At 41.7% G+C, this 26,357-nt stretch overlaps 4 protein-coding genes across 4 annotated transcripts; 2 read left to right on the forward strand and 2 right to left on the reverse strand.

Moving 5' to 3' along the window:
* Nucleotides 1-2,302: 2,302 nt before the first annotated feature.
* chdh (choline dehydrogenase) lies at nucleotides 2,303-9,549 on the reverse strand. Its single transcript, XM_079172096.1, has 9 exons — nucleotides 9,110-9,549; nucleotides 8,565-8,795; nucleotides 7,800-7,966; nucleotides 7,450-7,601; nucleotides 7,106-7,235; nucleotides 6,756-6,890; nucleotides 6,508-6,650; nucleotides 5,757-5,859; nucleotides 2,303-5,429 (listed from the first exon to the last, which is right to left on the reverse strand). The coding sequence occupies exons 1-9, from the start codon at nucleotides 9,529-9,531 to the stop codon at nucleotides 5,011-5,013; spliced, it is 1,902 nt and encodes a 633-aa protein (XP_079028222.1). The 5' UTR covers nucleotides 9,532-9,549; the 3' UTR covers nucleotides 2,303-5,010.
* A 1,503-nt stretch (nucleotides 9,550-11,052) lies between these two features.
* il17rb (interleukin 17 receptor B) lies at nucleotides 11,053-15,922 on the forward strand. Its single transcript, XM_079174718.1, has 10 exons — nucleotides 11,053-11,212; nucleotides 11,300-11,324; nucleotides 11,918-12,031; nucleotides 13,173-13,282; nucleotides 13,378-13,510; nucleotides 13,616-13,648; nucleotides 13,742-13,771; nucleotides 13,874-13,981; nucleotides 14,418-14,692; nucleotides 14,785-15,922. The coding sequence occupies exons 1-10, from the start codon at nucleotides 11,147-11,149 to the stop codon at nucleotides 15,214-15,216; spliced, it is 1,326 nt and encodes a 441-aa protein (XP_079030844.1). The 5' UTR covers nucleotides 11,053-11,146; the 3' UTR covers nucleotides 15,217-15,922.
* A 544-nt stretch (nucleotides 15,923-16,466) lies between these two features.
* actr8 (actin related protein 8) lies at nucleotides 16,467-21,705 on the forward strand. Its single transcript, XM_079170088.1, has 13 exons — nucleotides 16,467-16,706; nucleotides 17,410-17,580; nucleotides 17,951-18,061; nucleotides 18,245-18,349; nucleotides 18,474-18,647; nucleotides 18,779-18,872; nucleotides 19,023-19,155; nucleotides 19,528-19,681; nucleotides 19,884-19,979; nucleotides 20,120-20,260; nucleotides 20,373-20,682; nucleotides 20,779-20,942; nucleotides 21,071-21,705. Exons 1-13 carry the CDS (start codon nucleotides 16,572-16,574, stop codon nucleotides 21,212-21,214), a joined length of 1,932 nt encoding a protein of 643 aa, XP_079026214.1. The 5' UTR covers nucleotides 16,467-16,571; the 3' UTR covers nucleotides 21,215-21,705.
* Nucleotides 21,706-21,849: 144 nt separating this feature from the next.
* selenok (selenoprotein K) lies at nucleotides 21,850-23,900 on the reverse strand. Its single transcript, XM_079170099.1, has 5 exons — nucleotides 23,833-23,900; nucleotides 23,213-23,303; nucleotides 22,802-22,876; nucleotides 22,355-22,450; nucleotides 21,850-22,177 (listed from the first exon to the last, which is right to left on the reverse strand). The coding sequence occupies exons 1-4, from the start codon at nucleotides 23,849-23,851 to the stop codon at nucleotides 22,360-22,362; spliced, it is 276 nt and encodes a 91-aa protein (XP_079026225.1). The 5' UTR covers nucleotides 23,852-23,900; the 3' UTR covers nucleotides 21,850-22,177; nucleotides 22,355-22,359.
* Nucleotides 23,901-26,357: the final 2,457 nt, after the last annotated feature.

The raw sequence follows: 26,357 nt of genomic DNA on the forward strand, positions 1-26,357 counted from the left end.
TGAAATGAAACAACAACCTTGACGGCTTTAAATGAGGGTGATTGCGTCCATATGAGAGAGTATAATTGTTGCCCCGGCATTCTTCTGCTTCTCTGACTAAAACTGTGCGACTTTGTACAAACAAGTCCATGCAACGCACACCGTTCACTCAACGTGAAGAGCCAATTAAACTGAATTAGTCTCCGTTCTAAACACGCCGATGTCTGAAAGACTGAAGCTGGCTTTGCAAAGCTGCATTTGTCGTGCTGCAAAATGTCTTTGGTTATCCGATGATTCCAAGGTTCCCTGCATTCCGTTGGAGGTTTTATGTCATGTATATACGTATAATGTGTGATTTTAATCTTCAGTGATCATAACAGATGCTGGTTATTTACATTACAATATGGCCTCCATGCTGCACGACTCAAATAACACAAAAAGGGGGATAGAAACAAATAAATATATATATATATTCATTTATTTCAGCAGGCTGATCTGGGTTCAGGGTTAAATGTTGCTCGTCTTTGGTACTTGACTTGAAAAGGAAATCACATATCACTGAAAAAAGACTTTGTCCTCAGGCATATCCTTCTGTCTCACATGCACACTGATAACAGAAACATCCCCCCTCCCCCCTTACACCAACATTAGAGGCTTAATTTACACCCATTTCACTAACATAATCCCTTTAAACACCCTGAAAATAAAGGAAGATTTAGGATGCAAGTTCCATGTCACACTTGTTTGCATAGTGATCCTTAACTTTTATCGAAGCCCCTTGTAGACTGTGAGGAGAGACCATTTCATTGTTACCAACTCCCCCAGAATATGCAAAGTCTCACCTTTTCTCGGACCTGCTTGAAACTATTTGAACGTGAGTGAAGTTATGAAAAAAAAAGACAAACTGAGTGTTTAACACTGAGAACATGACTGAACAACAGCTGTCTAGGAAATGTTTATTTATTATGCTGTAGCAGAAAGTAATTCCGACAGTATCGTCTGTCGGAATTCGGCCTTTTTAACAGCTTTGCTTCCAGGCCATTTCAGTTCCTGTGAATCCCACGTCACATTTGATTGGTTTCACCTGCTAAGCACCGATGAACGTAATAGGAATTCCTCCTCAGGCATCCGAGTGCTTTTTTCATGATGAGTCAGACTATTACATAGATCTCCAACACAAAGGTCTGACCCTCTACATGTTGTATATTTAAAAAGACGTAACAGACAGGGAGACTTTCCCGACTTTATATTAATTCCGTATATTTGTGTTTTTGGAATGTAATGTTGCCTTTTATTTGTAGGATTTTGTTTCAACAGAGTGTACAAGATGTCTAAAACAGCTTGTTGTCTGTGAGCGGAGACTCACAGATAGAAACACTAAAGAGAGGCAACATTTCTCACCTGCTGTTCTCTAACACTGCCAACTGTAATAATGTCTTTGGGGCAACTATTACGCACCAACACTGGGCCGTGGCGGGGCAATCTTGTTTTTCTTTTTTTCTCCTGAATTTAAATACTGTTGTCTGGGCAACGTGCTTGATCTGTGAAATCAAAAGGGCTTCTTCAAATATAAAACCAAAACAAGGGATAATTAAGTGCATTTACACGCACGTCAATATTCAATTATTATTCCTGTTTCTTTTTGTAAGTTGCTGAAGAAGAGCACACCGTTTCTTATGTGACAAAAGGTTGATGCCAATATTGAAAATGCTTTTTTCCTTGCATAGAATAAATAGTAAATATACAGGTTAATTTGACCCAAGCTGGTGTCTGAAATGCTCTTCGTATGTACTGTAAATGCACTTATTCATTCTTCGTATATATATATATATATATATATATATATATATATATATATATATATATATATATATACACATACATACAGATTTTAGTGGACAAGTCAGCTGATAAAAAGGACTTATGCATTTTCTAACTGCATGTAAATTGTGTTAAACTAAGAACAACTTGAAAGATATTATTACCTCTGTAACTATCTGGGTGTCAAAGCAATTGTGGCAAAGGCTGTATTTGCACAAAATTGTAAAAAGAAAGAAGATATTTAAAGATGCAATCATGTGAAACATTTTAATTTAAATACCATACTGCAGTAATTGATCGTAATCTAAATTCTGAGTTCTGATAAGTGATCGGTGACTCAAGTCACCTCAGTGTTGGATGATTAGCAGTGAAATCTGAACAAATAATCAAGAATCACACAATTACCTCTTTAAAATCTCTCAATGTTGTGTTAATACAGCCAGAGGTTCGATATTAATGTTTCATATTCTACTAACTTTTTCAAAAACATTTTAGAGTAATTAAGAACACTTCAAAAGTCATATTACACACCTGCTGTAAGCAGAAATGTATAGATTTGCTGCATAGCCATCTGAAACACATTTCTGAGGAGCCAATAAAGCACCCTGATTGTGATGGCTCCTCCGATGGGAGAAACATACTAATTACTAAATCAAACACAAATTGAAAAGGAATTCGTCATTCAGTGATATCATTGATTGTTTTTTTTACAAACATACATGTTAAAAACGTTGATTGACCAACATGAATTTGTACAGTTCAGATTTATTTTGAGTCGATAAAACCAAAACGGAGATTAAGTGACAGCCAGCAACACCAGTAAAGATAATCATCTGCTGCTTATTCACAGTACAAATATCCAAAAGCATCAACATTTAGACTTTTATCAAAAGAAGCATCGTGACAAAAACGACCGACAGCTTTAACAGTGCAACTGACAGCTTTATTTATTTTGTACTGTTCCACTGCTTAACAGATGTCTATGAAATGATAACAATGTATACAATCTGTATAGTGTTTGTAAAAAGTGAAGATTTCTGCTTTCTACCCATTAGTTGTACGGAAATCCAAAAAATATAACTCTATCTACTCTGTAGCACAAGTACTAGTACCTTATAGATTTTGTACCAATGGAAAACAAAAACCCTGTTTTGTACATTTGAATTCTTGACAATGAACCTGCTCAGAATTTTTGTAAGGCTCACTGAATAAAGTCACGAGGACACGGTCAGGACAGTTTCCAGTGTTTGTTTACAATTAACACAAGAGAAATAAAAGACACAAAGGCTGTAAGAACTTTCACAATCATTTTCCCTTTACAATCAAAGCGTTCCTCCTTCATTAGGACACAGATGATTTAAACACGCATGTAATATAGCACAGCACTGCATATAATGCAATCAGTAATTGTCACTGTAATGAAGATACTTAATAGAGTAGTGCAAAGCTTAACAAGACACAATTTGAATTCATTCTAGCACTAGCCTATATTAGTGTTGATAGTAAAAACATGTTAATTTAATTTAAATCAAGGATTCTTCAGTGAGACTGTTAAATGTACACCAATGAACGAACACACTTCATCATTAACACACTGCAGTAATTCACTCTGACGTCAGAACATAAGGATGTTACAGGTGCACAGGCGGCACAATCTGACCAGTGAAACACAATACTCTTCAAAAGCTTCTTTGTAAACATCCACGCTACATTAAGAACAAAATGTATAAACACAAGTGACATTGACAGCTTTTTGTGTGTGTCTATTTCACATGATAGCGTATTTCAGCACCTGCCGAGTTATTATTTGCTACTTATCTTAAAACAGCTGCCAGACTATTCTAAACCAAAAGCCAACTAAAAGAAGTGAGCTGTAATACTTAACTGCAGCTGTTGCCAAACACCTGCTGATCAAATCTTTCCGCTGAGGAACAGACGCAACTGTGAGTGGGGCGGAATATCTTGGAATTTACACGAGTACGGTTGTCAGCCTGTCAAATGTTCCACTCGGTTCGCAGTGCGGTTGCAATTGCTCAACATTATTGCCAGAAACCACGTCATGCCATTCTGGAGCACCAGCGCGCAGCTGACGGCCCAAACGCAGTGAAAGCCTTATTTGATGCGAGTCAGTTGATGCCTCCACGGTGCGCTGCAGGCATCACATTTGAAATGGCAACGCCACAGAACCAGCAGTATTTTAGGCTGCTATTTAGGCCAAATTTGTACATATAACAGATACCCTATCATCTTTTAACTTGACTTAAATAATGAAGGTCCTGGTTAAAAACTATAAAGTGGATACGATTCGATTATTGATATGAGATAGATTCAAGTTTACCGCGACAATGTGACATCGGCTTCACAAGATCCGCTAGACGGAGGATGCATCACTCTGTTTTAGTTGTTCGTACTACAAAAACACGCAGTCCACTCTGTTGTACAGTGGTGTTACACATTGAAGCTTCTCTTGGCTCATAGATAATCTGAGTACAGACCTCCTGCAGAGAGCACACAAACTGGCCACCAAGTTACAAACGGAATTTACGTTAAGTAGTGACAGCTGATGTGACGTTTGTCATTTTAACCAGTGAAAGCCACAGTAGTAGTGTTTTAGCTCTCTTCAAACAAACAAAAAAACAGCTTTAGTCGCCGGGTCCTCATTTGACGCTCCAAATCGACGCATTTTGACACACGTCATAGCGCTTTTGTTGCGTGCGTGGCCTTTTAAAACAGTAGGTGTACTTCAAAAACGCCTGCGGCAGAAGTTTTCAGTGCGCTTGGACTTCATGTCATTACAATGAGGCAGGAAAGTTGATCGTCACACTTTAACGTTACTAAAGACATCTGTAATTTAGAACGGAAATTAAAAATACAATCATGAAAAAATAAGGAAGTGACAGAGCCACTGTTTCCTTGTCAAGACACTAAGTGCAATACTGAAAAACTGAATTTCACATGTAAACAGCTAAAATCAACACATCATTATGGATTAGAATTTAAAAAGTGTAGATAAGCCCTTCATAATTGTTGTTAGCCTGTGACTACACATTTAAAACAGAAATGTTACCTTGTGTGTGTAAATCAGGTGTGTTAAGGCAACACAACATGTATAATATCAGATCACGGGCAAATTGATCAGCTCCTGATCAAACACAGAAGAAGCTGATCAATGTGTTGTGAACTCTTCACCCTTTACCTCGTTCCCTCCGTTCATCGCTGCGCGTCGAGAGTCGGAGGTCGGTACACAGGAACCCCGGGGTCAACGAGAGGAGGGCGACCTCTGATGATGTCAGCAGCCTTCTCCGCCATCATGATGGTCGGAGCGTTCAGGTTGCCGCTGACGACGCTGGGCATGATAGAGGCGTCGACCACACGCAGCCGCTCGAGCCCCAGAACACGCGCACTGGAGTCGACGACCGCCATCGGGTCGGATGGCGAGCCCATCTTGCAGGTGCAGGACGGGTGGTAAGCGCTGTCAGCTTTTCGGCGAACGAAAGCGTCGATGTCGGCGTCGGATTGGACCTCGGGACCAGGCTGGACTTCGGGGCCACGGAACGGGTCAAAGGCCTTCTGGGTAAAAATCTCTCTGGAGAGTTTGACACACTCTCTGAACTCCCACACATCAGCATCTGAGAGGAGAGAGGAGATGGGAATAATAAATACAAAAATGGCTTTATTATCAGCAGTTATTATTCAACCTAACTCCAGGCTCCTTCTCAAAATCATTTCCCCACATTACTGAGATACACTTGATGCTAATTGATAACGAACACAGTACAAATGTTTCAAATAACAACGATCCTTGCAAATGAATGATCAGCCTTCGGAGGGAAGTGTCATTCACATACATTCACAACCAGGCAGGTCTCAGAGAGTACGCTCTCTCGGGAAACAGGGTGAAGTTCTCTAAACGTTTGCTGACTTTGGTACTAGACAGTCCAGTGACTGGATCTCACCGTTGGAGAGGTAGTTTGGCTGGAGAATCGGGTGGTCCAAAGGGTTGGCGCTCTTCAGCTTCATCCAGCCGATGCTGGTGCTTCTCATTGGTCCAACATGAACCTAAATCACAAAGAGAAACACTCATTTATGTGGCATGTTTTGTGTTCACACTTGCATGCCTTTTGTACTTTGCTGTTCGACTTTTAAGAGATATTTCACTGCAAGAAGAAAAAAAACAACAACACATCTGTATAACATCTGTTACCCATTATGTCATTTCCAGTAATACTGCTGGCATTCATGGTAACAATAAACCTGGCTTATCTTTGATGTACATAACTCTTAACTCTTTCCTGGAAGGTATCCTTGTCTGGAAAAAACCCTATAAATAATGTCACTAAGCCACCTCTCAGGAAATTTCTGGGAAGCTCCTGTTGGTTTATTGAACGTGAAAGGTTTTCCGTGAAATGGGACTTTAAAACTCTTCTTTGTGTCTTGTGCATTACGTGAGGGTCTTATTTAATTAGTCATGAATGTACAGGAGTACCTTGGAATCTTATCTGACCCACTGCTGACAAGTAACAAACACACTCACACACGTATATTACAATTAAACCATCCTGAAAGCTCCCCCCCACACACACACACACACACACACACACACACACCCACGTGAAGTCAAACCGAAACAACTTGTCTATTAATAATTACACCTCCATTGCATCTTCAACCTGCACAAAAAACAGCCACCATTTCCTAAACACACACCTGATACGCCTCGATCTTGGAGGCAACTCGACCGTGGTCGATGACCTGCGAGGGCAGGAAGTGAAACTGGATGTCGGGGTGTGTGACATGTGGTCCACTGCGGATGAACCCTCCGCTTTCCAAGTGGGCTGTTGCTCCATAACCTAAGGGGACAGTTGTGATGGTAAGTTAGATGGTGGGACACGGCGTTTAGGACATTAGGGAGAATGTGTGTGCTACCACATGCATGTGTGGGTGCCTTTGGTTACCAGTGAACAGAGTGAGCCACTCCAGGCCTATCTTAACCATGTGGAGAGGTTTCTGGGCCTTGTACAGAGTGATGGGCTGAGTGCACTGCTGCTGGATGTACAACTCCAAATGATCCTGCAGGTTACTGCCAACACCTGAGAAACCACAGAGACCAGAGGAGAAGACAAAGAGAGGCAAGAATACCGGTCATGTTTGTAAGCATGGATCCCTCTGTCAGTGTGTTTCATGTGTTTCATGTGCTCATGTGCTAATATCAAATAAACTAGCAAAAACGTGACAACCTGCATCCTCAAATAAAGTCAAGCAGGTTTTTTTGGAAAGTTTTTCCCTTTTTTCTCATTTCAGTTACCTGGTAAGTGCTGAACCGCAGAGATACCAAGTTCTTTCAGGTCATCAGCGTTTCCCACCCCGGACAGCATGAGAAGCTGAGGGGAGTTAATGGCTCCTCCGCTTAATATCACCTCTTTATCTGCAAACACCTGAAGAGAGAACAGAACAACTAATGAGTGAATCAATACTAACAGAGTCCACGCTAGTGGCTGCACGACAAGGCACAGCTGATTTTCACTGGGCAGCTTCTGACTGCTATGGTTGAGAAAGATCATCTCAATTTTGTGTTTAAAATAAAAGCATATTTATACATAATTTTCTTTCCCCCTCCTTTTAAAGTGATGGTAATTCTCTCCATCTTACCCTTTTCTTTTGTCCTTTCTGTGTGTATTCTACACCCACGGCACGGTTGCCATCAAACAGGATCTTGGTGGTCAGGCAGCGCACCTCCGTCTTCAGGTTGGGTCGACTCAGGACAGGTCTCAGGTAGGCACTGGCTGAGCTCCACCTCTTTCCTGGACACATTTGGGCAGTGAGATGTGGACAATATTTATTGGTTGGTTTGTGGTGTATTTTCCGCTTACACATTAAACAGCATAAGTGCATGAACTCTGTCCTTTGCTAGGAGCATACGACAGGTTCATAAGAGATGTATAAATACAGCATTGTGGTTACAATTGTTATTGGGTATAGTAGTTAATGTTTTCTTTAACCTTTATAAATGGTCATGTCCATCCAGCCCAAGCCTTCCTGTTGCTGTCCGTTCATGTCATCTGTGAAGGGGTATCCCGCCTGCTGCCCCGCCTCAATAAAAGCTTTGTGAAGGGGATGGTTGGTCTTCCCTCTGGACACATGAAGAGGTCCGCTGCCTCCCCGGTACCTACAGTACACACACACACAAAATACAAATGTAATGTGTCACAGAGATCAGTCTATGGGAACTGGGTATACGTCTTCAATGATCACTATTGCGTCGACATTAATCATTTAAATTCCCAGCATCGCTACCTTTCAGAAGGCGGCTGTGTATATGTACTTATGAGATGACATTTCCTTTCATTTATGTTTACGCCAGCAGTCAACCAGTCAGAGCTGATAGGGTCACCACAAAAGTTTGAAAACATAAATATCCAGAGATCCTTCAACCTGCATTTTGTGATACAATCTATATTCTTTCTACCGTCTACCGTCCTCATTTGCGTGTGCTGAAATTAGATTTGTGACGCATTGCATTTAACCTGTGATGCTCCTGCGGCTAGGCTCCATGTGATAAGATCGTCACTGGCCCACCAAATTTACATTCCGTTCCATTTAGGCATTTTGAAGTGAGTCTGTGGGACTGCAGCACTAACACTGACAGACTTAGGGTTCCCTTTAAACTCGGTCTATTCATATTAAAATGATTTCAACACAAGTCAAAAAAGGTACCCTAAGAGCATTTGGATGAAAGAAAAATGTCCATCAGATATTGTAAGTACCTGTTTTCTCCCAGCTCGTGACACTGAGCTTTCCTAAAGTAAGGCAGACAGTGTTCGTAATCCCAGCCCTCGGCCCCCTCCCTTTGCCAGCGGTTGTAGTCTTCAGCGTGTCCGCGGATGTACACCATGGCGTTGAGTGAAGAGGACCCGCCCCAGACACGGCCCCTCGGCCAGTACATCACCCGGTTGTCCATGTGGGCCTGGGGTAAAGTGTGGTAGTACCAGTTATACCTAAGGAGAAATGAAAACAATTACAGCACGGCATCAGATTGGAACCAATATCTGTTTGCTTACCGGATCAGTTTAATAACATGTTATTATATGGAGACTGATTTCAAAATGCTGGAATAATAAGTTGATACAAGTTAAATGTGATATATGGATGATTCGTTAGTTAAAATTACTATTATATCCATTTAAAATAACATAAAATCACATTTTTGTTTGCACACATCTGGGAACCGTTGTAGCAATGAATAACAAGGTAAATCAAATATTTTATCCATCAGCCACAAAGCATTTGTGAAATGATCTAACTGGTGTACTTGTCATCACAGAGGTTGTAGGTCAACGCAGCTGGCATGTGGATCTTCCATGAGAGCTGTACGTTGCCTAGCGACATGTCCTTGGGCCCAGCCTCCAGCAGCAGCACAGACTCGTGGGAATCCTCAGTGAGGCGGTTGGCCAGGACGCAGCCGGCTGACCCTGCCCCAACAATGACGTAACTGTAGGACGGTGTCTTCTGATTGGCTGTTGCTGATGAAGCTTTCCAATTAGCAGCTGTGGCACTAAAGCATCTGTAATGGTTGAAGGAGGACCGGGAAGAGGACTGGCCCGTGGTTCTGGTCCCGGAGGCCAATTCTGGCAAACAGGTGAACAAGCACCTGCCATCCCTCATAAATCTCCCTCGAGTCACAGTCACAAGTCGTCGGGCTCCAGTTCGGCCTGACGTGACCAAAGACAACATCCTGGTTCTGGGAGGGGGTTTTTCTTCATTCACTGTAAATCACAACAACACACATTGAAGGGTGCAGTGTCACTAGTACATCTAATGAAATTTACATGTCCAAAAGTAACACTCATTTGCGTACTGTCCTGCTAAGTATGCAAATGGTGGTTTACGGAGAGCCTTTTGGCTGACATGTTATTAATCATTACTTCAGCCACACCTTGTCCTTCTCAACTCAAACTTTTTTTAAATTACAGGCAGTTAAATGAACAACCAGAAACATATTTACTACAGACTGACACAATAAAGTTGTTCTTTATACTACAAGCGTTGCTAGAGTTTCGACCTCTCCAGACTTCTTCCCTTCTCCATGCACCTTGGAAGTAACCGCCCCACTGTGCGGTTATTTGCCTTGGCTTATTCCCTGCTGTTGAGGAGAGCGGTTTATGTTTCTCTACTAACTTTTCATTGCTCAAGTACCAAATGCTCAAATTATATTCAGACAAATAGTCTTTCAAGCAGTAGGAAAACGAATCTCTCCTCTCTGCTGCAGTCTCACTTTGACTGAGCAACAGGGACGCTTTTGTCATTGTGTGTGTGTGTTTGTGTGTGTTGTGAGAGTGTGTGTGTGTGTGTGAAAGAGAGAGAGCGTGAATCATGTCTACTCTGTGTAAAAGGTGACAGAGGCTGCCATTGTATTTTGTATTTAAGGGTTTTCTGTAGCACGTTTACTTTGCAGAGAAAAGTCTTCTCATTCGGGACAGGGCCGGGATATGTAGGTCAGGACTGTCACTGCAATAAACCAGCCACTCACCAGCAGGTTCAGTGATAAGCTGAAATCAACAAACAGCCTGCAATGTCGGCAAATATAGCTTCTGAGACACCGAAACATCGACAGCAAGTGGGCACCAGCAAGATGTCTCCAAGTTTCACTAACTTAGGTTTTATGTTTAGTCTAAAATACCGCTAAATGTTACCGATTAAAGGCCAATTTCGCAACCGGTCGCTTATCAGTGTAACGGTCTGCCGGGTCTGCTGCAGGGCAACAGCTCGCTACATTGTGGACACAGCTCTGCGTGATTAAAACACATTTAAAATGCTCCAAGACGTTTAAAGTGTGTGCAGACATCTTCCCACGGGTCAGGCTGCTGTTGACAGCGTTGCTGAGAATCTTTTTCCCGGTACTTAGTTAACCGTTACGTTACTCGTGTCGTCTGCAGTTTACAGCAGCAGGGCATGGACGTAGCTCGCGTGAACTGAATGTACAGTTAACCTTGCAAACTATGTTTAATATGAACCGAGGTGGTGCCGGAGTAGTTTAATACCAAAAACAGACGAGAACAACTGACATAAGGAGCAGGAGAAGAGAACTTACCTTTTTTTTAAAACACTGAAACTGGACACTATGATTATGAGACTAACTATATGTGTAAGCAAGCCACTGCTGTGGGCGGGGCTTAGTGCTATTTACTTAAAAGGTAACGGAACAAATCCAGCGAGTCACTGACAGCTCATTCAACAAGTGCACGGGATGTAGCGAGTCAGATGCTGTGCATTGTAAAAGGTGTATCCTTTATTTTTCCTGTTTGTTTATCATAGTTCTAACTTTTCTTTTAGGTACAACCAGGTGTTGATGATGTGGGGAGCCCGGCTGATTTTGCTCTACTATCTCGCGGCCCAGGTGACATCACATGAAATTGTAAGTTATCGACTTTGGCAAATGAGCCGTTAATTGTTAGTTAAATTAAAAGTAAATCAAGTAATCTGTTTCTGTGATTTCTTGCAGAAAGTGGAGTGTCGTGAAGTTCATGGTATGTAATTTACCATCCATACTCTGAGGTCTGACCTCTAATTAACAGTTAGTAATAGTATGGCTGGTTTTGAAGCCACTGTGGATTTTATTTCAAAACAGTGTTTGTTGGCCAATGCAGAGACCAATCTTCTAAGACATTTTGTACTGTTGATTCATTATTATTTTTCAAAGCTGCCAGCTTTGTCTTTTGGATGAAAATGTAACACTCGGACCATAAAGCAGGATGACTCAAGTGGAAATTCCATTACCTCAGATTACCTTAGATATAGCCCATCAGATTAAGAAATACAGAATATAAAGAGATGTGTTGTGAAAATAAAGTTAATATTTTATATGGAGACCAGGGGTAAACAACAGATGTTTATTTGAAATGTCTGCCTGAAATGTAATAAAAATGTAACGCAAGTCCGTAGCCAAGCAGGTGGCTCCATTCCAAATTCTTGTAAATGTGAATAATGTTTTTACATTGAGCATAACACGACTGAAAGTACAATACGCCTACACTTCAAACAGCTGACAACATCTGATTACTTTTCAGAGAATAATAATAATATAGGCTACACATTATTGCACCATTGTTTGTTTTTCCAGGTTTCCCTCCTTCCAGTGACACCTCTCCGTCTCTCCTGGTGGACCTGAGAGTGGCGAAAGTGGCAGAGGGAGAAAAATATATGATGAACATAAGCTGGGCAATCAACATTGATGGTAAGATACAACACTTGCATTTTACTCATACATGGAACTTAATGAACCACTTGTTTTCTCGTAATACAGTTTAACAAACACTTGGAATGTTTTTTCTGGGTAATTCGCTCACATGGCATCTTCAGAATTGATTATTAAATATATCTTTTAAATACAATAAGTTAGCTTATCGATTATTACTCATTATCCAAAAACATCAAACGTTGCTACACCTACAATGTTGATGAAATAACAGGAGGAGATTTCCCAGAAACTCCCCTCTTTTTCTCAAACAGGACTTTAATCTGGTTGAGTTGACACTGCACTAGACAGAAGGTAAAAACATTTATGTTGAAATATTATAGCTGGTACACACTCAAATTCTAAAAATATAGACACCCTAATAGATTATTTTAAGACAGCGTACCCAAGAAGTATTATTTGTATTTAAAAGCATTGTGGAAAATGCAAAATTGTTCGTTCTGCAGAACAAACTGCAAGGTGTTGGGCAATCCCTCCATTGGTACACCAACATAACATCAATTCACAGGCTTGTTTTAATCTGAGAAGACGAGCATGAAGTGACTGGATAAGTAACATGGATCATTACAGAGTTAGTGTGCTGTGAATTATGAGCAAAGCAACAATAGGTATTGACATCTTCAGGGTCCAGAGCTTTATTATAGATAATATATGATGTCATAAATTACAATATTGTTATAGATAACGCTCTGACCTATAACTAAACCTGTGAAAGTATTTGGTCATGGATCTATAACAAGCCATTCAAAAAGAGCTGATGAGGCCTTTTACCCATCGGCTACTTTGAAATAATAACAATAATAATAACAACAACAGAAAGAACAACAACAATAATAATAATAATAATAATAATGAAATGTATTATATTAGAAATACTACTACAATAATAATAACAACAATAACAATAAGCTGACTTTATGAAAGCGTTTCCTCTGCTACAAAATAAGGTTGTAAGAGACTATTCATTGTGTGTGTGTGTGTGTGTGCGCAATTGTGGGATAAATTGTTGTGTGGAAAGGTAAACAGGAGATGAGAAAACATGGTATTTACAATATATCTATTATTTATACAAACGGTCTTTAGTCATGCAGGATGTCTGACATTTTCTGTCTCTTTGCAGCTAGTAATAAATATCTGACAGGCATCTGGATCAGGATTACGAGGGAATCTCCGTACCACTGTGTCTACAAACCAGCTTTGGCCGAGACAGACCTCAGTGGATCAAAGCAGGTATCATGGAATCTGTGTTTATCAGTGATTGTCTGCACAACATGAGTTTGAAATATGTGAGGTTAATGCAACGACTTTCATCTTTTCAAATCTAGATATGGTTTTATCATTTAGTAGATGCACACGAAGGCTTAAACAGCATCCAAGCTGCCAATCTGCCATTGCCTCCCCGGGGGGGGGGTGTCGCTTCTAAGTTGGTCACAATCGAAATACCTCACTCACCAAAGCGTAAGTTCTTGTTCTTTTAAATTCTCCACTTACTTTGATACTTTATTTCAATTTTCATTTTTAAAAGAGTAAAATGTTTAAACCTCCTTCTCTGATTTTTTTCAGGTGTGACACCAAATCCTACTACAGTTCCTTTAGGTGAGCAATCTCATTTGCTGGTGCATGTGTGTATATGATGTACAGTACAAAAATGTTGATACTTCTGTCTTTAACATTCCTTTTTTTCTTAAGATTCAACCACAGGTGAGATCAACTCTGTAGGTATGACTGCACCATTACTTAAAGCCATGCAGTACAATCTCAATATAATTACATTAAGTAAAATGGGGAATTGTTTTTGTGTGTATTTCTTTGTCCTTGCAGAAAAGTTAAAAACCGCCGTCCCTGTTAATGTCAACTACACCAGCATAGCAACGGCCATTTTTGGAGGACTGGCCAGTCTGGTGATCCTGCTTTCCTGCTACATGATCTGTAAATACAACACTTTAAAAACATGCATTTAGTTGGGAGAGGACCTTGTAGGCACACAATTGCAGATGTTGAATGGTAAAACAACTTAAGACAGATGCACAGGCTCAACCGCCAATCTTGTACACATGCTTTGGACCTGTCCTAAGTAACAAAGCTACTGGATCAAAATATTTGAAATTTGCGAAATTCTTCCCAACCAATTTACAGGGACTTTTCTGTCACATTGAAAATGAGCTCAGCTTGAACTACTTTAGCTAAAAGTCCTGTTATCTGCAAAGGAAATATGCCTCCCCTGCAAGATGAAGAAAGTACTGAAATGTATCAAGTTTGAGCTCACCACAAACAAATTCAGAAATCCCCTCTAGGTTATGTGAAATGTTTGCCACTGTGCTGAAGATAACTAAGCCCTACTTTCCAATGACTTCCTACTCTCCAGATAAAAGATTTGGAGCCAAGGTTGCCATATCATCGGATTTCAAAAGGTTGCCTCCATCTCCCATGGCTCCCGTCCCCGTCCTTGTGGTGTACCCTGCTGAGGATTCAGCCTTCCAGGGGGCCGTGGTGGCCCTCGTCGAGTTCCTGCAGTGGTACGGCGGCTGCAGCGTGGCTGTCGACATGTGGCAACAGAGGAAGATCGCAGAGATGGGGCCAATGCGCTGGCTGGCAGAAAAGGCCAAGACTGCACACAGAGTCCTCATCGTCTGCCCAAAGGTAGATTGTAACTTGTATGTAATATTGATCATTTTTTAACTTGCAGTCTGCTATGAGTGATTTAAAAACAATAAAAAACTCTCTTCTCTCAGTCCTCTTCACTGCCCGGCCACTCTCCTCCCAACCGCACCTCCCAAGAGCCCTCAATACCAGCTTCAGCTCATGACCTTTACCCCCTGACTCTCAACATGGTGGCAGGCCATGCAAAGAGCGCCAGCGACTTGGCTAAGTTCTGCGTGGTGCAGCTGGGCGAGCAGAAGGACAAGAAGCCTCGTAACCTTGCGGTGGAACTGAGGGCCTGCAAGACTTTCTGTTTGATGAAGGACTTGAACAAGCTGTGCAGGAGTCTTCATGCCGAGAGTCAGGATGACAAGAAGATATCAGATCTGATCTTCAGACCGGGGATTGCCTACAGTAAAAATTGTACGGTGAAGTTAGGGGAAGCTGTAGAAAAGCTAGGAGGACATCAGCCAAACATTTCCAGAAAGGCAGAACCATTGAAATCTGTGGTTACCGTTATTTGAAGAGTTGTAATGAAAATGTTCAGATTGATGGAGAAAGAGGATGGGGTCAGAATAGTTCATAGTCAATAGCTGAGTCTTTCATTACGGTTTCTAAAGTGCATTTACATGTATCTATTTTATTCTATAGCTGGCATAGACCTATGCATATTTTGGTAACCAAAACACTGGCTTGGACAGGGTTGATACTTGTCTCTGTATTTTCCAGCGCTGCATACTATGTAGCCTGTTACTCTATTTTGTAATAACATCATAGTTTCCCGTTTTTGTTTTCCTCCTCAAACATGTTGCCTTAGTGTTTCATCTGTCGTCATCATCATCATCATGTAGAAATTGTAAACTGATGAACACTGGCACAAAGAAAGGAAAAAAAGGCGGCAAAGACAACTTCTCTCTTCTTTTTTTGTGTAATACATTTCTGAAATAATGTATTTGTTGTATTTGTTTATTATCTTTACTTGATCTGCAATCCTTAAATAGCCTAAAGAAAGAGGTTGTTAGGATAAAGTCCTAGATCATGTGATCCTGAAAGGGATTAATACACAGTTCATACACATATGTCAGGGAATGAATGAACTCTCCTACTGGTAACAGTTCAAGGGGCCCAGTAGACCAGGGGCTTTGTCAAAAGTGGGGGTGTCCCAATTAGTTTTTGTTTTTTTCGCTCTTCACTCTGATCGAAGTTCAACTCAGTGCACACAGGGGTTTTACTGCTACACATTTACTTGGTCAGCAAAAAGCACATGGTGGTTAATTTTAGCTAATAATCATAATAATAACTCACATTCCTGTAGCTCTTTTCCATTTTTTAAATACTGACATTATTTTAATGGAAATGCATGTTGCAAATGGCAATTCAAGGTGCAATTTGGTAATACAATTAAAAAACGCATATAAAATAATACAATATAATATTGTCAGCAAAACAGCATTCACAGTCTACTGCATTTACTTTTGCTTGTCTCAACCCTCGTGGCTGGTGTTCAGCAAGTGTTCACAGTCTTGTTTACAGTAGAGTATCTGAGTAAAGAAAATGTGTTTTACTGTTATTATTTCTTTCAACATACTTAAGCTACAGTAACTCTATATGAAAAATAGAAAAGTAATGTAATATTGTTGACAGATGAGGACCTTTGACTCAGCCAAGAGGCAGGGCCAAGTAAAAATCTCTTTCGACAAATAGAAACCGCTGTCTTGTGGCACGTGATCAAACACGGAAGTAGAATCTACCGCAGCAACAACTTTCTATTCAGAGGAAGGTCCTCGCTTCTGGGTTGCATGTTGAAGCACTTCACACGCACAAAGAGGTTGCGACTCGTTATTTATGACTATTTAATCGAATCAAATCTTCACCAACAATGACCCAGGCTGAGAAAGAGCAGGACAACGGGAAGGAGAAAGAAAAGGAGCGAGACAAGGAGAAAGAAAAGGAGCAACAACGCGGGGTGAAAAGACCCATCGCTCCTCCGGTCATCCCAGACCCCCTTCAGGAGGTGAGACGGGAAGTCGAGTGTTTCAATTGTTGTCTAATGCTGCCATTTATTTAAAAAATGGTCGAGTATCCTCCTCTCAATCTTTTAATTTCAATCCCTTCAGCGTTCACGTGCACAGACAGACTATTCTGGAGTGACCTGGGTTTGATATCAGTCACTTGAACTCCTCTTTGTCTTAAAGTGATGTCTTCAGGTACAGTATTTGACCATCAACTGAAAACCTCAGGTGTTCAGTTTGCATTGATAAGACAAATACCTTTGGTTTGAGCTTCATTTTGATGATGCTGCAGCATACAATGGTATTTTAGACAGCATTGTGTGTCCAACATCGACTCTGAGGCAACCGTTTGGGGAGGCCCTTTACTGTGCCAACACCACAATGTCCCTGTGCACAGTTTGGGGTCCACAGAGAACAGACTTTCTGTGTTTGGTGTGGAAGAAGATGACTGGCCTGCACAGAGTTACTGAAAGGGAGAAAATCCCTTCAGCTCGGTTCACACATCATGTGAAAAACATCTTAAGAAGAGTACACGCTGTTAAAGCAGAATTTAAATGCCCGTGGTTTTATATTCAGCAATCACATGTTGTTGGTGTAATGTTCAGGTGTCCACGTACTTCTGTGATTCCTAGTTTTGTTGTGCATGACATTGGATACGTTGATGCTGACCATCTCGCTCTGTCTATATACTTTCCTCTCTTACAGCAAATACAGAGCAACTTTATCGTCGTCATCCACCCTGGTTCAAGGACGCTCCGCATTGGCCGAGCAACAGATAATCTTCCGGTGACACTCCCACATGTGATAGCGCGCAGACACAAACAAACTGGACAGCCGAGATATGAAGATGCCTGGCTGTTGAGAGATGGTCTAAATGTAAGTGGCCCATGAGCAGATACACCCAGGCTTTAATTCTAGGACGATTTAGAAAAAAGATCTAATTGCAATTAGTTTTACAGATTCAAATAATGGTGTGATGTTTGTAGGGATCTGTACCAGACAACATGTTTTCTTAGGTCTATAGAATATGATGTGTAGGCCAGGACAGCTCCACAGAAGGACCATATTTAATGTATAAAATGGTACTTTGTCATTTTTTCTGCCGATTTATAAATTGCAGTAGGCCATAGTGCGATTTATAAATTGTGCAGCCCTATGTTTTTATTCTCTCTCTTATTCCATTGTACTCAAATTCATTTCCTATTTGTGTCATTTACCCTCATTGTGTCTACTTCCTGTTTGACAGAAAGCAGAGAGTAATGAGCAGAGGCAGAATGGGCTGAAAATGGTGGACCAGGCCATCTGGTCCAAGAAAATGTCAAACGGAGTGCGGAGGACACCCGTGTCCGCTGACCAGGTGTGTATTATGAAAGAGAGAGAACTGTTGCATATACGTAATAATGCAATATTCACTGACCGCAGCAACATGGTGCGATTACATATTTGCTTTTGATTGTAAATGGTGTTTTTTTTTGCTTTTATGTGCTGAAATTCATTAAAGAATCTTTTTTTTGTTTGTTTTGTACCTGTGTGAGTAAAGGCCCGAGCTTATAACTGTCAGATCCGTCCGGCAGTACTAGACAGCAGCTCCAGGGTGAAGTGGACCAACACAGCCCACCAGCCTCCTCATCTGGTGGGAGAGGAGGTCAGTCCATGTGTCTGATAACTTCCATAAAATAAGACATCTAAAACTGTATAGACTCTTTTGTCTGTTTTATCCATTTTTCTCATGCTCTCTCTCTCCCTCCCTCCATCCTGCCATCATGTAGGCTCTTTATGTGAATCCATCTGACTCTTACAACATCCACTGGCCAATAGTCAGAGGTCAGCTTAATGTGCATGCCGGTACCGGAGGCTCCCTGACCGCCGTACTGGCTGACCTCGAGACGATCTGGAGTCACGTCATTCAAAAGCAGCTGGAGATCCCCCTCAAAGACTTAAAGGTAGGAGAAACCTCCTCGTGTCTCAAAAGTCCTCTGCAACACGTTGAAGGTAGAAAATAATGAAAATGAGATCGACCTACGCTGATGGTCGAATCTCTTTTTCTCACGTTGCTTTTGTGACTTGTTTCCAGTATTACAGATGCATCCTACTGGTCCCCGACATCTGTAACAGGCAGCACATCAAAGAAGTTGTCAACATGCTGCTGCTTAATATGGGCTTCTCAGGTATTACACACATGTATGCATGTATGGCTGACAACTAAAATGTACATATACACTGTTATCCTCTGCAATAGCAAATTCAGGGCAGACTGAGGAACCATCCAATCTGTCTCTTTGCGTCACCTCATGCTCTGTCCTTGTGTGTGTGTGTAGCGATCATCGTGCACCAGGAGTCGGTGTGTGCTACATTTGGCAGTGGGTTGAGCAGTGCTTGTGTCGTGGATGTAGGAGACCAGAAGTCCAGTCTTTGCTGTGTAGAGGACGGCGTGTCCCACCGGAACTCCAGGTGGGACTGAGAACCGCTTCTATGTTTAATTTATTTCTATGAAACAGTTTATTCATCCAGGTTATAACTGGAGACATCACGGAGCCTTTTTACACGTGAGACTCCGAACACTGACATACAGAAGATGACAATACTCAATGTTTGATTGTTTCTGGTTCGTATTGCCCCCAAAGCATCATGGTTGGAATTTTTCCCTTGCAAAAACATTAGCGTTATGCATGAACTTTGACTTTCCCTCATGATATTTTTGCTTTCCCTCTGATTCAAACAAACAGTCAGTGTGTTGTTCCAGTCCGATTATAACACACTGCCCGTTTAGGGAAACAAAGAACTCTCAGTGACTTTGTATTTTCTGTCTGTTGGACTTTGCAGATTGTGTTTGGCTTATGGTGGCTCAGACGTGACCCGCACTTTCTTCTGGCTCCTGCAGAGGGCGGGCTTTCCCTACAGAGACTGTCAGCTGTCCAGCAGACTGAACTGTCAGCTGCTACAGCAGTTGAAAGAGACCTTCTGCCATCTGAACCAAGTGTGTGTTGCTCAGGGGATGGGGTCTGTCTTTAGAGGGACTATTGGGGAATTGTAGCGTTGTACTTTGGTCAATTTTAGAGCAGCGTTGTCACCTTTGTGTCCGTTTAAATCACCATAGTCCTTTTTAAGAATGGACAGAGAAATTTGCAATTATTCAGAAAAATTCCTAAATGTGTCTTTCCTCCACTTATTGTTAATAGGACATATCAGGACTACAAGATCATGAATTCCAGACACGTCTCCCAGAAGCCCCAGCTCTTCTCTACCAGGTTCGACTAGGGGATGAGAAATTACAGGTAATTAGGTTGGATAGTAATGAATAAAATATTATTTTACATTGTTCAGTCTTCAGCTTGTGTACTGGAAATACTTTTTTATCAATTTTGTTGTTGTTGTGTCCCCTCCTCATGTGTTCTGGCTCATATCTATTTGTTAGGCACCTATGGGTCTCTTCTACCCAACCACATTTGGCATCGTAGGTCAGAAGATGACATCACTTCAGTACCGTTCCCAAGGAGACTCAGAGGATCCTCATGATGAACACTACCTGATGGCTACACAGAGCAAACAGGACCAGGTAACACACACTCACACAGCGATTATATAATACTCATTATTTGTTCTTCAGATAAAGGCTGTGTTTTTTTTTTTTTTTTTTTTAATTATTATTATCCTATTTTCTTCACCAGTCCTCCAAATCTGGTGCAGACCGGAAGGGTATGTCCAGACCAGGTGGTGGTGTGGATGGTGAGATGAGCGGTCAGGGAGGGGTTGGGGAGCTCTCTGACCTGAGCAGGGGCTGTGGGAGTGGCAGCGCTGGAGGAGGGATGAAGGGGGAGATGGAGTTTGGGCCTGCGCAGGGGGAGTGCCTGATGGGGGCCGGCGAGGTGGAAGAGCCCCTGTCTGCTCACCTCTCCAGGAAGACTGCCATCATGAGCCAGTTTGAGAGCAAAGCACTGGGCCTGGACAAGGCCATCCTGCATAGCATCGACTGCTGTGGTAAGGACGGACAGGATGTAGTAAAATAGATATAATGAAGGATGCAGAGGACAGATGTCCGGTATAAGCTCATCTTGTATTTTATTTATTTTGTAGCATCAGATGAAACCAAACGCAAGATGTACAGCTCCATCCTGGTAGTGGGAGGAGGGCTCATGTTTCACGGTGCTCAGGAGTTTCTGCTTCACCGCATCATCAACAAGATGCCGCCCTCGTTCAGAAGGCTGGTAGACAACGTGGAAGTTATCACGCGGCCTAAGGTAACCTGGAATATGTTGTACAGCCATAAAGTCGGATACAGATCTGCAATGTGGGCTAAGTAGCATGTTGTTCAGTGGGCTTCATTTTTTATATTGTACTTGTACATTGATGGGCATCTGTGCTCTAGGACATGGACCCTCGGCTGATATCATGGAAGGGGGGAGCAGTGCTGGCGTGTCTGGACACCACTCAGGAGATGTGGATCCACCAGAGGGAGTGGCAGCGGTTTGGTGTCCGAATGCTCCGCGAGAGAGCCGCCTTTGTCTGGTGAAACCAAGCAGATTTTACTTGAATCTGAACGCTGCGTCTACACAGGAGGCGTAGCGTGAGCAGCTCGTTCAGGGCAACGTATCCCGTTGACAATTATAGCACGGCTAACACCATGTTAAAAAAATACTCAATTTTTACTTGTGTCATCCAATAGAAACCCAGATGGAGTCATTATTGTAGAACTTTTGAAGTCTTTAATAATATTCTGTAAATATTGCAATTCTTGCCTCTTTTTGAAAGTTTGGATTTGTGTAAATAAACCCATCACACTTGGATACACAATTGTTGCATTTGATTGGAACAAACAAAATCCATCTTTCTTGGAATTATGAACATATTGGGATTGAAACACAAGATTGCCTCCAGTGCGACTCAAACTATAAACCCAGAAACTCAATGCTTTAAGACTTAAGCATTAACTGTCCGAGATAAAACAACAAATGCCTCCGCCGGCTCTGCCACATTACATTTCAAACACCCATTTATTAGATTGAATATTTTATAATATCTTCACATTATGGATGATGAAGTACAGGGTCAAAGGATACCACCTCAATTTGTCAGTGTTGCCGAGCTCGACACAGAGGCAATGTGTGTCGTTACAGAGTGTGACAGTAATGGAAGTCAGTAGTAACATGGTGTTTAAACATCGCACATTTTTATTCAGACAGAAAGATACAAAACAATGACAAACCAACTTCATGACTCTCAGAAGGGAACTGGTGTGACAGTAAAGTGTTCGGGCCAAAAGAGGATAAAGGGAGGAAATGTGGATAGCTGCTGTCATCGGACATTCTGGTCCCTATGTGTAGGAATTCCCAGAAAGGCGTCAAGAAACTGCTGGTTGCAGCGGCAGCCGATGAAGAGGGGCTTCAGCACTGTGACGTCACCGTCTTCCTTTAGGATTTCAGCAAATGGACACTGTGCCAGGCCCCACGCCTACACATTCAGTGTAGGCGTTTACCTAGAGAGAAGGTGAGGGGTATACAATGGAGGAGTTATGTCTTCACATCATCTCCAAATATTTGAGGCAAACTACTTTTTAAGGCCACTTGTTATAACAAACCCCTTGATCTCACTTTGTGATACAGGCTCCAGAAACAGAAGGTACAAGATATCAACAAAAAATAGAAATCCTCACCTTCCTCATCCTCCTCCACCCATTGGTGGGGAGCTGGGACCTGCGCCGTGGTTAACTCTCCCCATCCGTCTCCTGCCACCAGGGGGACCTGGAGGACTGAAAAAACAAGTGACAGAGAAGAGGAAATATTATAATTTTTATTGTCTTTTCCTTTCCTATATTAGTTATTTGAAACTTGATTGGAAGGGATAGGCAACCTAAATGAGAAAAACACTTGACTCACTATGCTGCAATTCATTTAACTGCTATAGTGGGTAACAGCGTAAGATAATATTTAAACTCTGCAGCTCCCATGTATGAAAACCAGTGGTTTGCATACATGGGTCCACACAGACAACACTCCCACTTTAGGATTAGGGTACCTTCAATGCTCAGGACAGAGGTACACGTAGGGCATGTCCCCAGTGTCTGTGATAGTAGAGAAAGGACTGTGCCCCTGAAACCTACCCTCTGCCATCAGTGAAGCGTGACGAACCAGAGCTTCCACCCTTCGTCATGTCAGGGTGAAGCATCGTCTTAAAACTGTTGGAGGACAAAAAGAAGATCAGTGTGGACGGCAGTGTCACGAGGGAATACAAAAACATCACCTCAATTCTTTGGCTTATGAAAAAATACCTGAGACACACATGACATTCAGATCCACCTCATTAAAAAGTGTTAGCAATGCTAATGGCCTAAATTAAGATGGTGAACTTCAGCATGCTGGCATGAGGATGCTGACATTACCGTTAAGATCAAAGCACTGCAGAGTACAGTAACACAGAGACACCTGCCTGGACGTAGACTCTAGCCTTTGAATTACTACTCCACCAGTTTTACTAGCAACACGTTAACTATATTAAACAATTAAGCACTTACAACAAGCCGAAAAAATCCACTGCTCCCCAGAAGAGATCGACCAGGTAGGACAGACTCCATGGGGACTGGGACCTGCTGTCCAGGACCTGACCTGAGAGCGGTGAGTGAGACAACAGGGGTCAGTTAATGGAGAACAGAATAGCTTGTGAGGTCATTGACGTTTGACATCAAGAGTATGTACACATTCCTTCCTCGGTTTGAGAGTTAATGGTTTAACACAGGCCAACCGCTAACGTTAAGTAAAACAAGACGCAACACAGCGGGGTCCGAGACTTGTTACATTGCGTAATGTTCAATATAGCACACTCAAACTAGCAGTAGCTAGGCGACATGCTGACCAATAGAGCAAACACTAGTAGATACTCTCTTGTACAAAACTATCTCGATTATGTCAGCAGTTCTTCCTGCTACGCAGATCCAGCTAGGCTAAATGCTAACGAGCTAGCTGTTAGCTTAATGTAGCTTAAAGCAGCTTAAAGCTCTGCTACAACTACACGTTTAATGTAGAAGTGGTGCGTTTTAACTGAAAGTTGTCGACAGAGAAAGTTATGTCAACAAAACGGCTACTTATTTTCTCTGACGATGAGAAAACTGTTGAAGACACCGGACAAACCACTCACCGTTGGACACGTACACCATCTTTTACTTTAATGCCAGCTTCCACAGCTGTGTTTACAGTCGGTGCCGCACTTCCGGGTTCGTTGTTGTTGTTGCGTCATTCTCGAACGTGCCAGAGAGCCGCAGGGGGACGTACAATGAAAATAAATAAATGAAACACAGCATATTTGTCGTATTTATTTCGGTTATTTTTATGTAATAAAATGACATTTCATTAAAATGTCTATCATAACTTCTAATAGGTAAGATACATTCAGATATGTATCTCAAATGTGGTCGGGTTGGAGAGTTGTTAAATCAACTTTATGGTCTTTTTAAAGGCCGTATTTTGACAATGACAAAACAATGAATCAACTCAAAGCTGACATGGGATATTTGTCTGAGCCCATGAACACTCTTGAGAGATTCTCACAGGACATGAACACTACAAACATATGATCAAATTGAATATGATGCAATGATGAAGATTAAACTACCCAACAGTATTAAAGTAGTTATATTGAGCACAACCATATCCAGCAGTAAAAAGCAACAGATTAATGCAGCAGAAATATGTATCTAAAATTATGATGTATTGTCAAACGTTTTTCAATGCTTTATTAGTACTTTACTTAAGTAAAGTATCTGAATATTATCCCACCAGTTGTATTGCCACAGGTTGTACAGCGGTGCTTCTACTGTATTGTCTGACCTCATTGATATGAGGTGGATAAAACATCAGAAACATCATTAAGACAACTGAGTGTATTTCAATAGAAACAATAGAACATACAGACAACTTTGGATTTTTCAGTGTAACATTTTAATAAGCAGAACAAACATTACATATGTTGTCTGATGCTTTGTGTCCCTGCCACAGCTATGCACATGCAGGTGCTATAAACATGACAAGTATAATAAAAAAGCAAAGAGGTAGTGTGGGAGGAATGTGACAACTCAGATTCAAATCACATTGAACTGTGAATTATCTGTATTGAATTGAGTGTTTTAAACAATATAATACTGTTAGACCTCTACCGTATGGAACAGTCTACATTTAAATCCACTGTTTATTTATAATCCAGGAAATATGAAAAAAAGCTTGCGAGAAGCCAGAATATTGCACCGTTATGCAGTCATGCAAAAATAAATAATAAAATCTAGAAACTGAAATGTAATTCAGGGATGAAGGCATTCTGTGCTTTTCCCTTAACATGAAAAATGTGGACTATTAGAAAGGCAGAAATACAACACGTTATTCTGTTCCACCGGTCTGAGGTTCAGGTCCTGTGCTCTCTTCACCCGGCTGGTGTGTGCTGCACTCTTCTTCGCGGACTTGTGATTCAGGTTGTGTCCTTTCTTCTATGTTGTCCTCTCTGACACCAGCCAGGGGTTCAGATATTCTTATGTCTTCCACAGACTTTTGTGGGCCATAGTCTTTGTCATTTGTTTGCCTTTCAGGTCTTGTGCTCTCACCAGTTTTTTGCGCGCCACTCTCTTTTTCAGGCTCAGGTTTAGCGTCCTTTCCATCTGGCTGCTGAGCGTCAGTCTCGGCCTCCGTCTTCCGACTGGCCGCTCCTCTAAAAATCCCAGCTTTGTGAAGCTCGCGGCGTATAGTTTTTACTGAGACGGTGTGAGAGAGGTGTCTGTTCAGCTCCGAGGTTATTTTTGATGCTGTATACTCAGGGTGCTCATCAACTATCCTGAGAAGTGTCTGTCTATCCTTTTCAGTGAGCTTCGACTTGCGCCCGCTGTTCTTCTTTGCTGATGCCGTTCGTCCATGCTTGATGTACACAGTCATGACTCTGGAGACGGTTCCTCTTGCCACATTGAACAGCTGTGCCGTTTTTGTGACAGATGCACCCGATAGTCGTGCAGCAACTATTTGGCATCTTTCAAACTCTGTTAGGTCACTCATATTGCTTTGAAGACGGCTCTTTTGGAGCAGACAGACAATCCCAACTGGCAGGCAGGTGGCAGGCCCTGTAATTGCTCCTTAGGTGATCCAAAGTCCTCTGTCATATGGTGTTTCCATTATTTTGTACACTGGAGCAGAGAGATCCAGGGGAGGTAAACATGCACCACTGTGTCTAGAAATGGATGAAAGGGATGATAATAAATACCACAAAACAACATTTCGAGATATCACATTTGTTTGACACACTTAAAACTAAAGTGGATGTTCTGTGTGGAACTGAATCCAGTAACGTTGACTTCATCAGGACTCACACAACGAGCTAACATTACCCAAGACATTGAGGCTGTACGATGTAATCAAAACCATTAACAATACAGTATAATTACCCAGCGGCCACTACACACAAGTAGAGAAGCTCATTGGCGTTTGTTGGGTTTTTATTGACAAGTTACGGGTTTCAATCAACTCGATGCTGGAATTTAGGCTAACCAGGTAGCATTAACATTAACGCTAGCTTCCTTCCACAAAATACGTTTTCAGAGTGTAGCTACGTTATAGGTTTACCCTTTTACTGCCACGTGAAGCACATACGCGTGTGCATTATTACGATGTTTTACTTACAACTAAAAA

This window comes from Pholis gunnellus (genome assembly GCF_910591455.1).
Source record: "Pholis gunnellus genome assembly, chromosome: 2".
Taxonomy (NCBI): domain Eukaryota; kingdom Metazoa; phylum Chordata; class Actinopteri; order Perciformes; family Pholidae; genus Pholis; species Pholis gunnellus.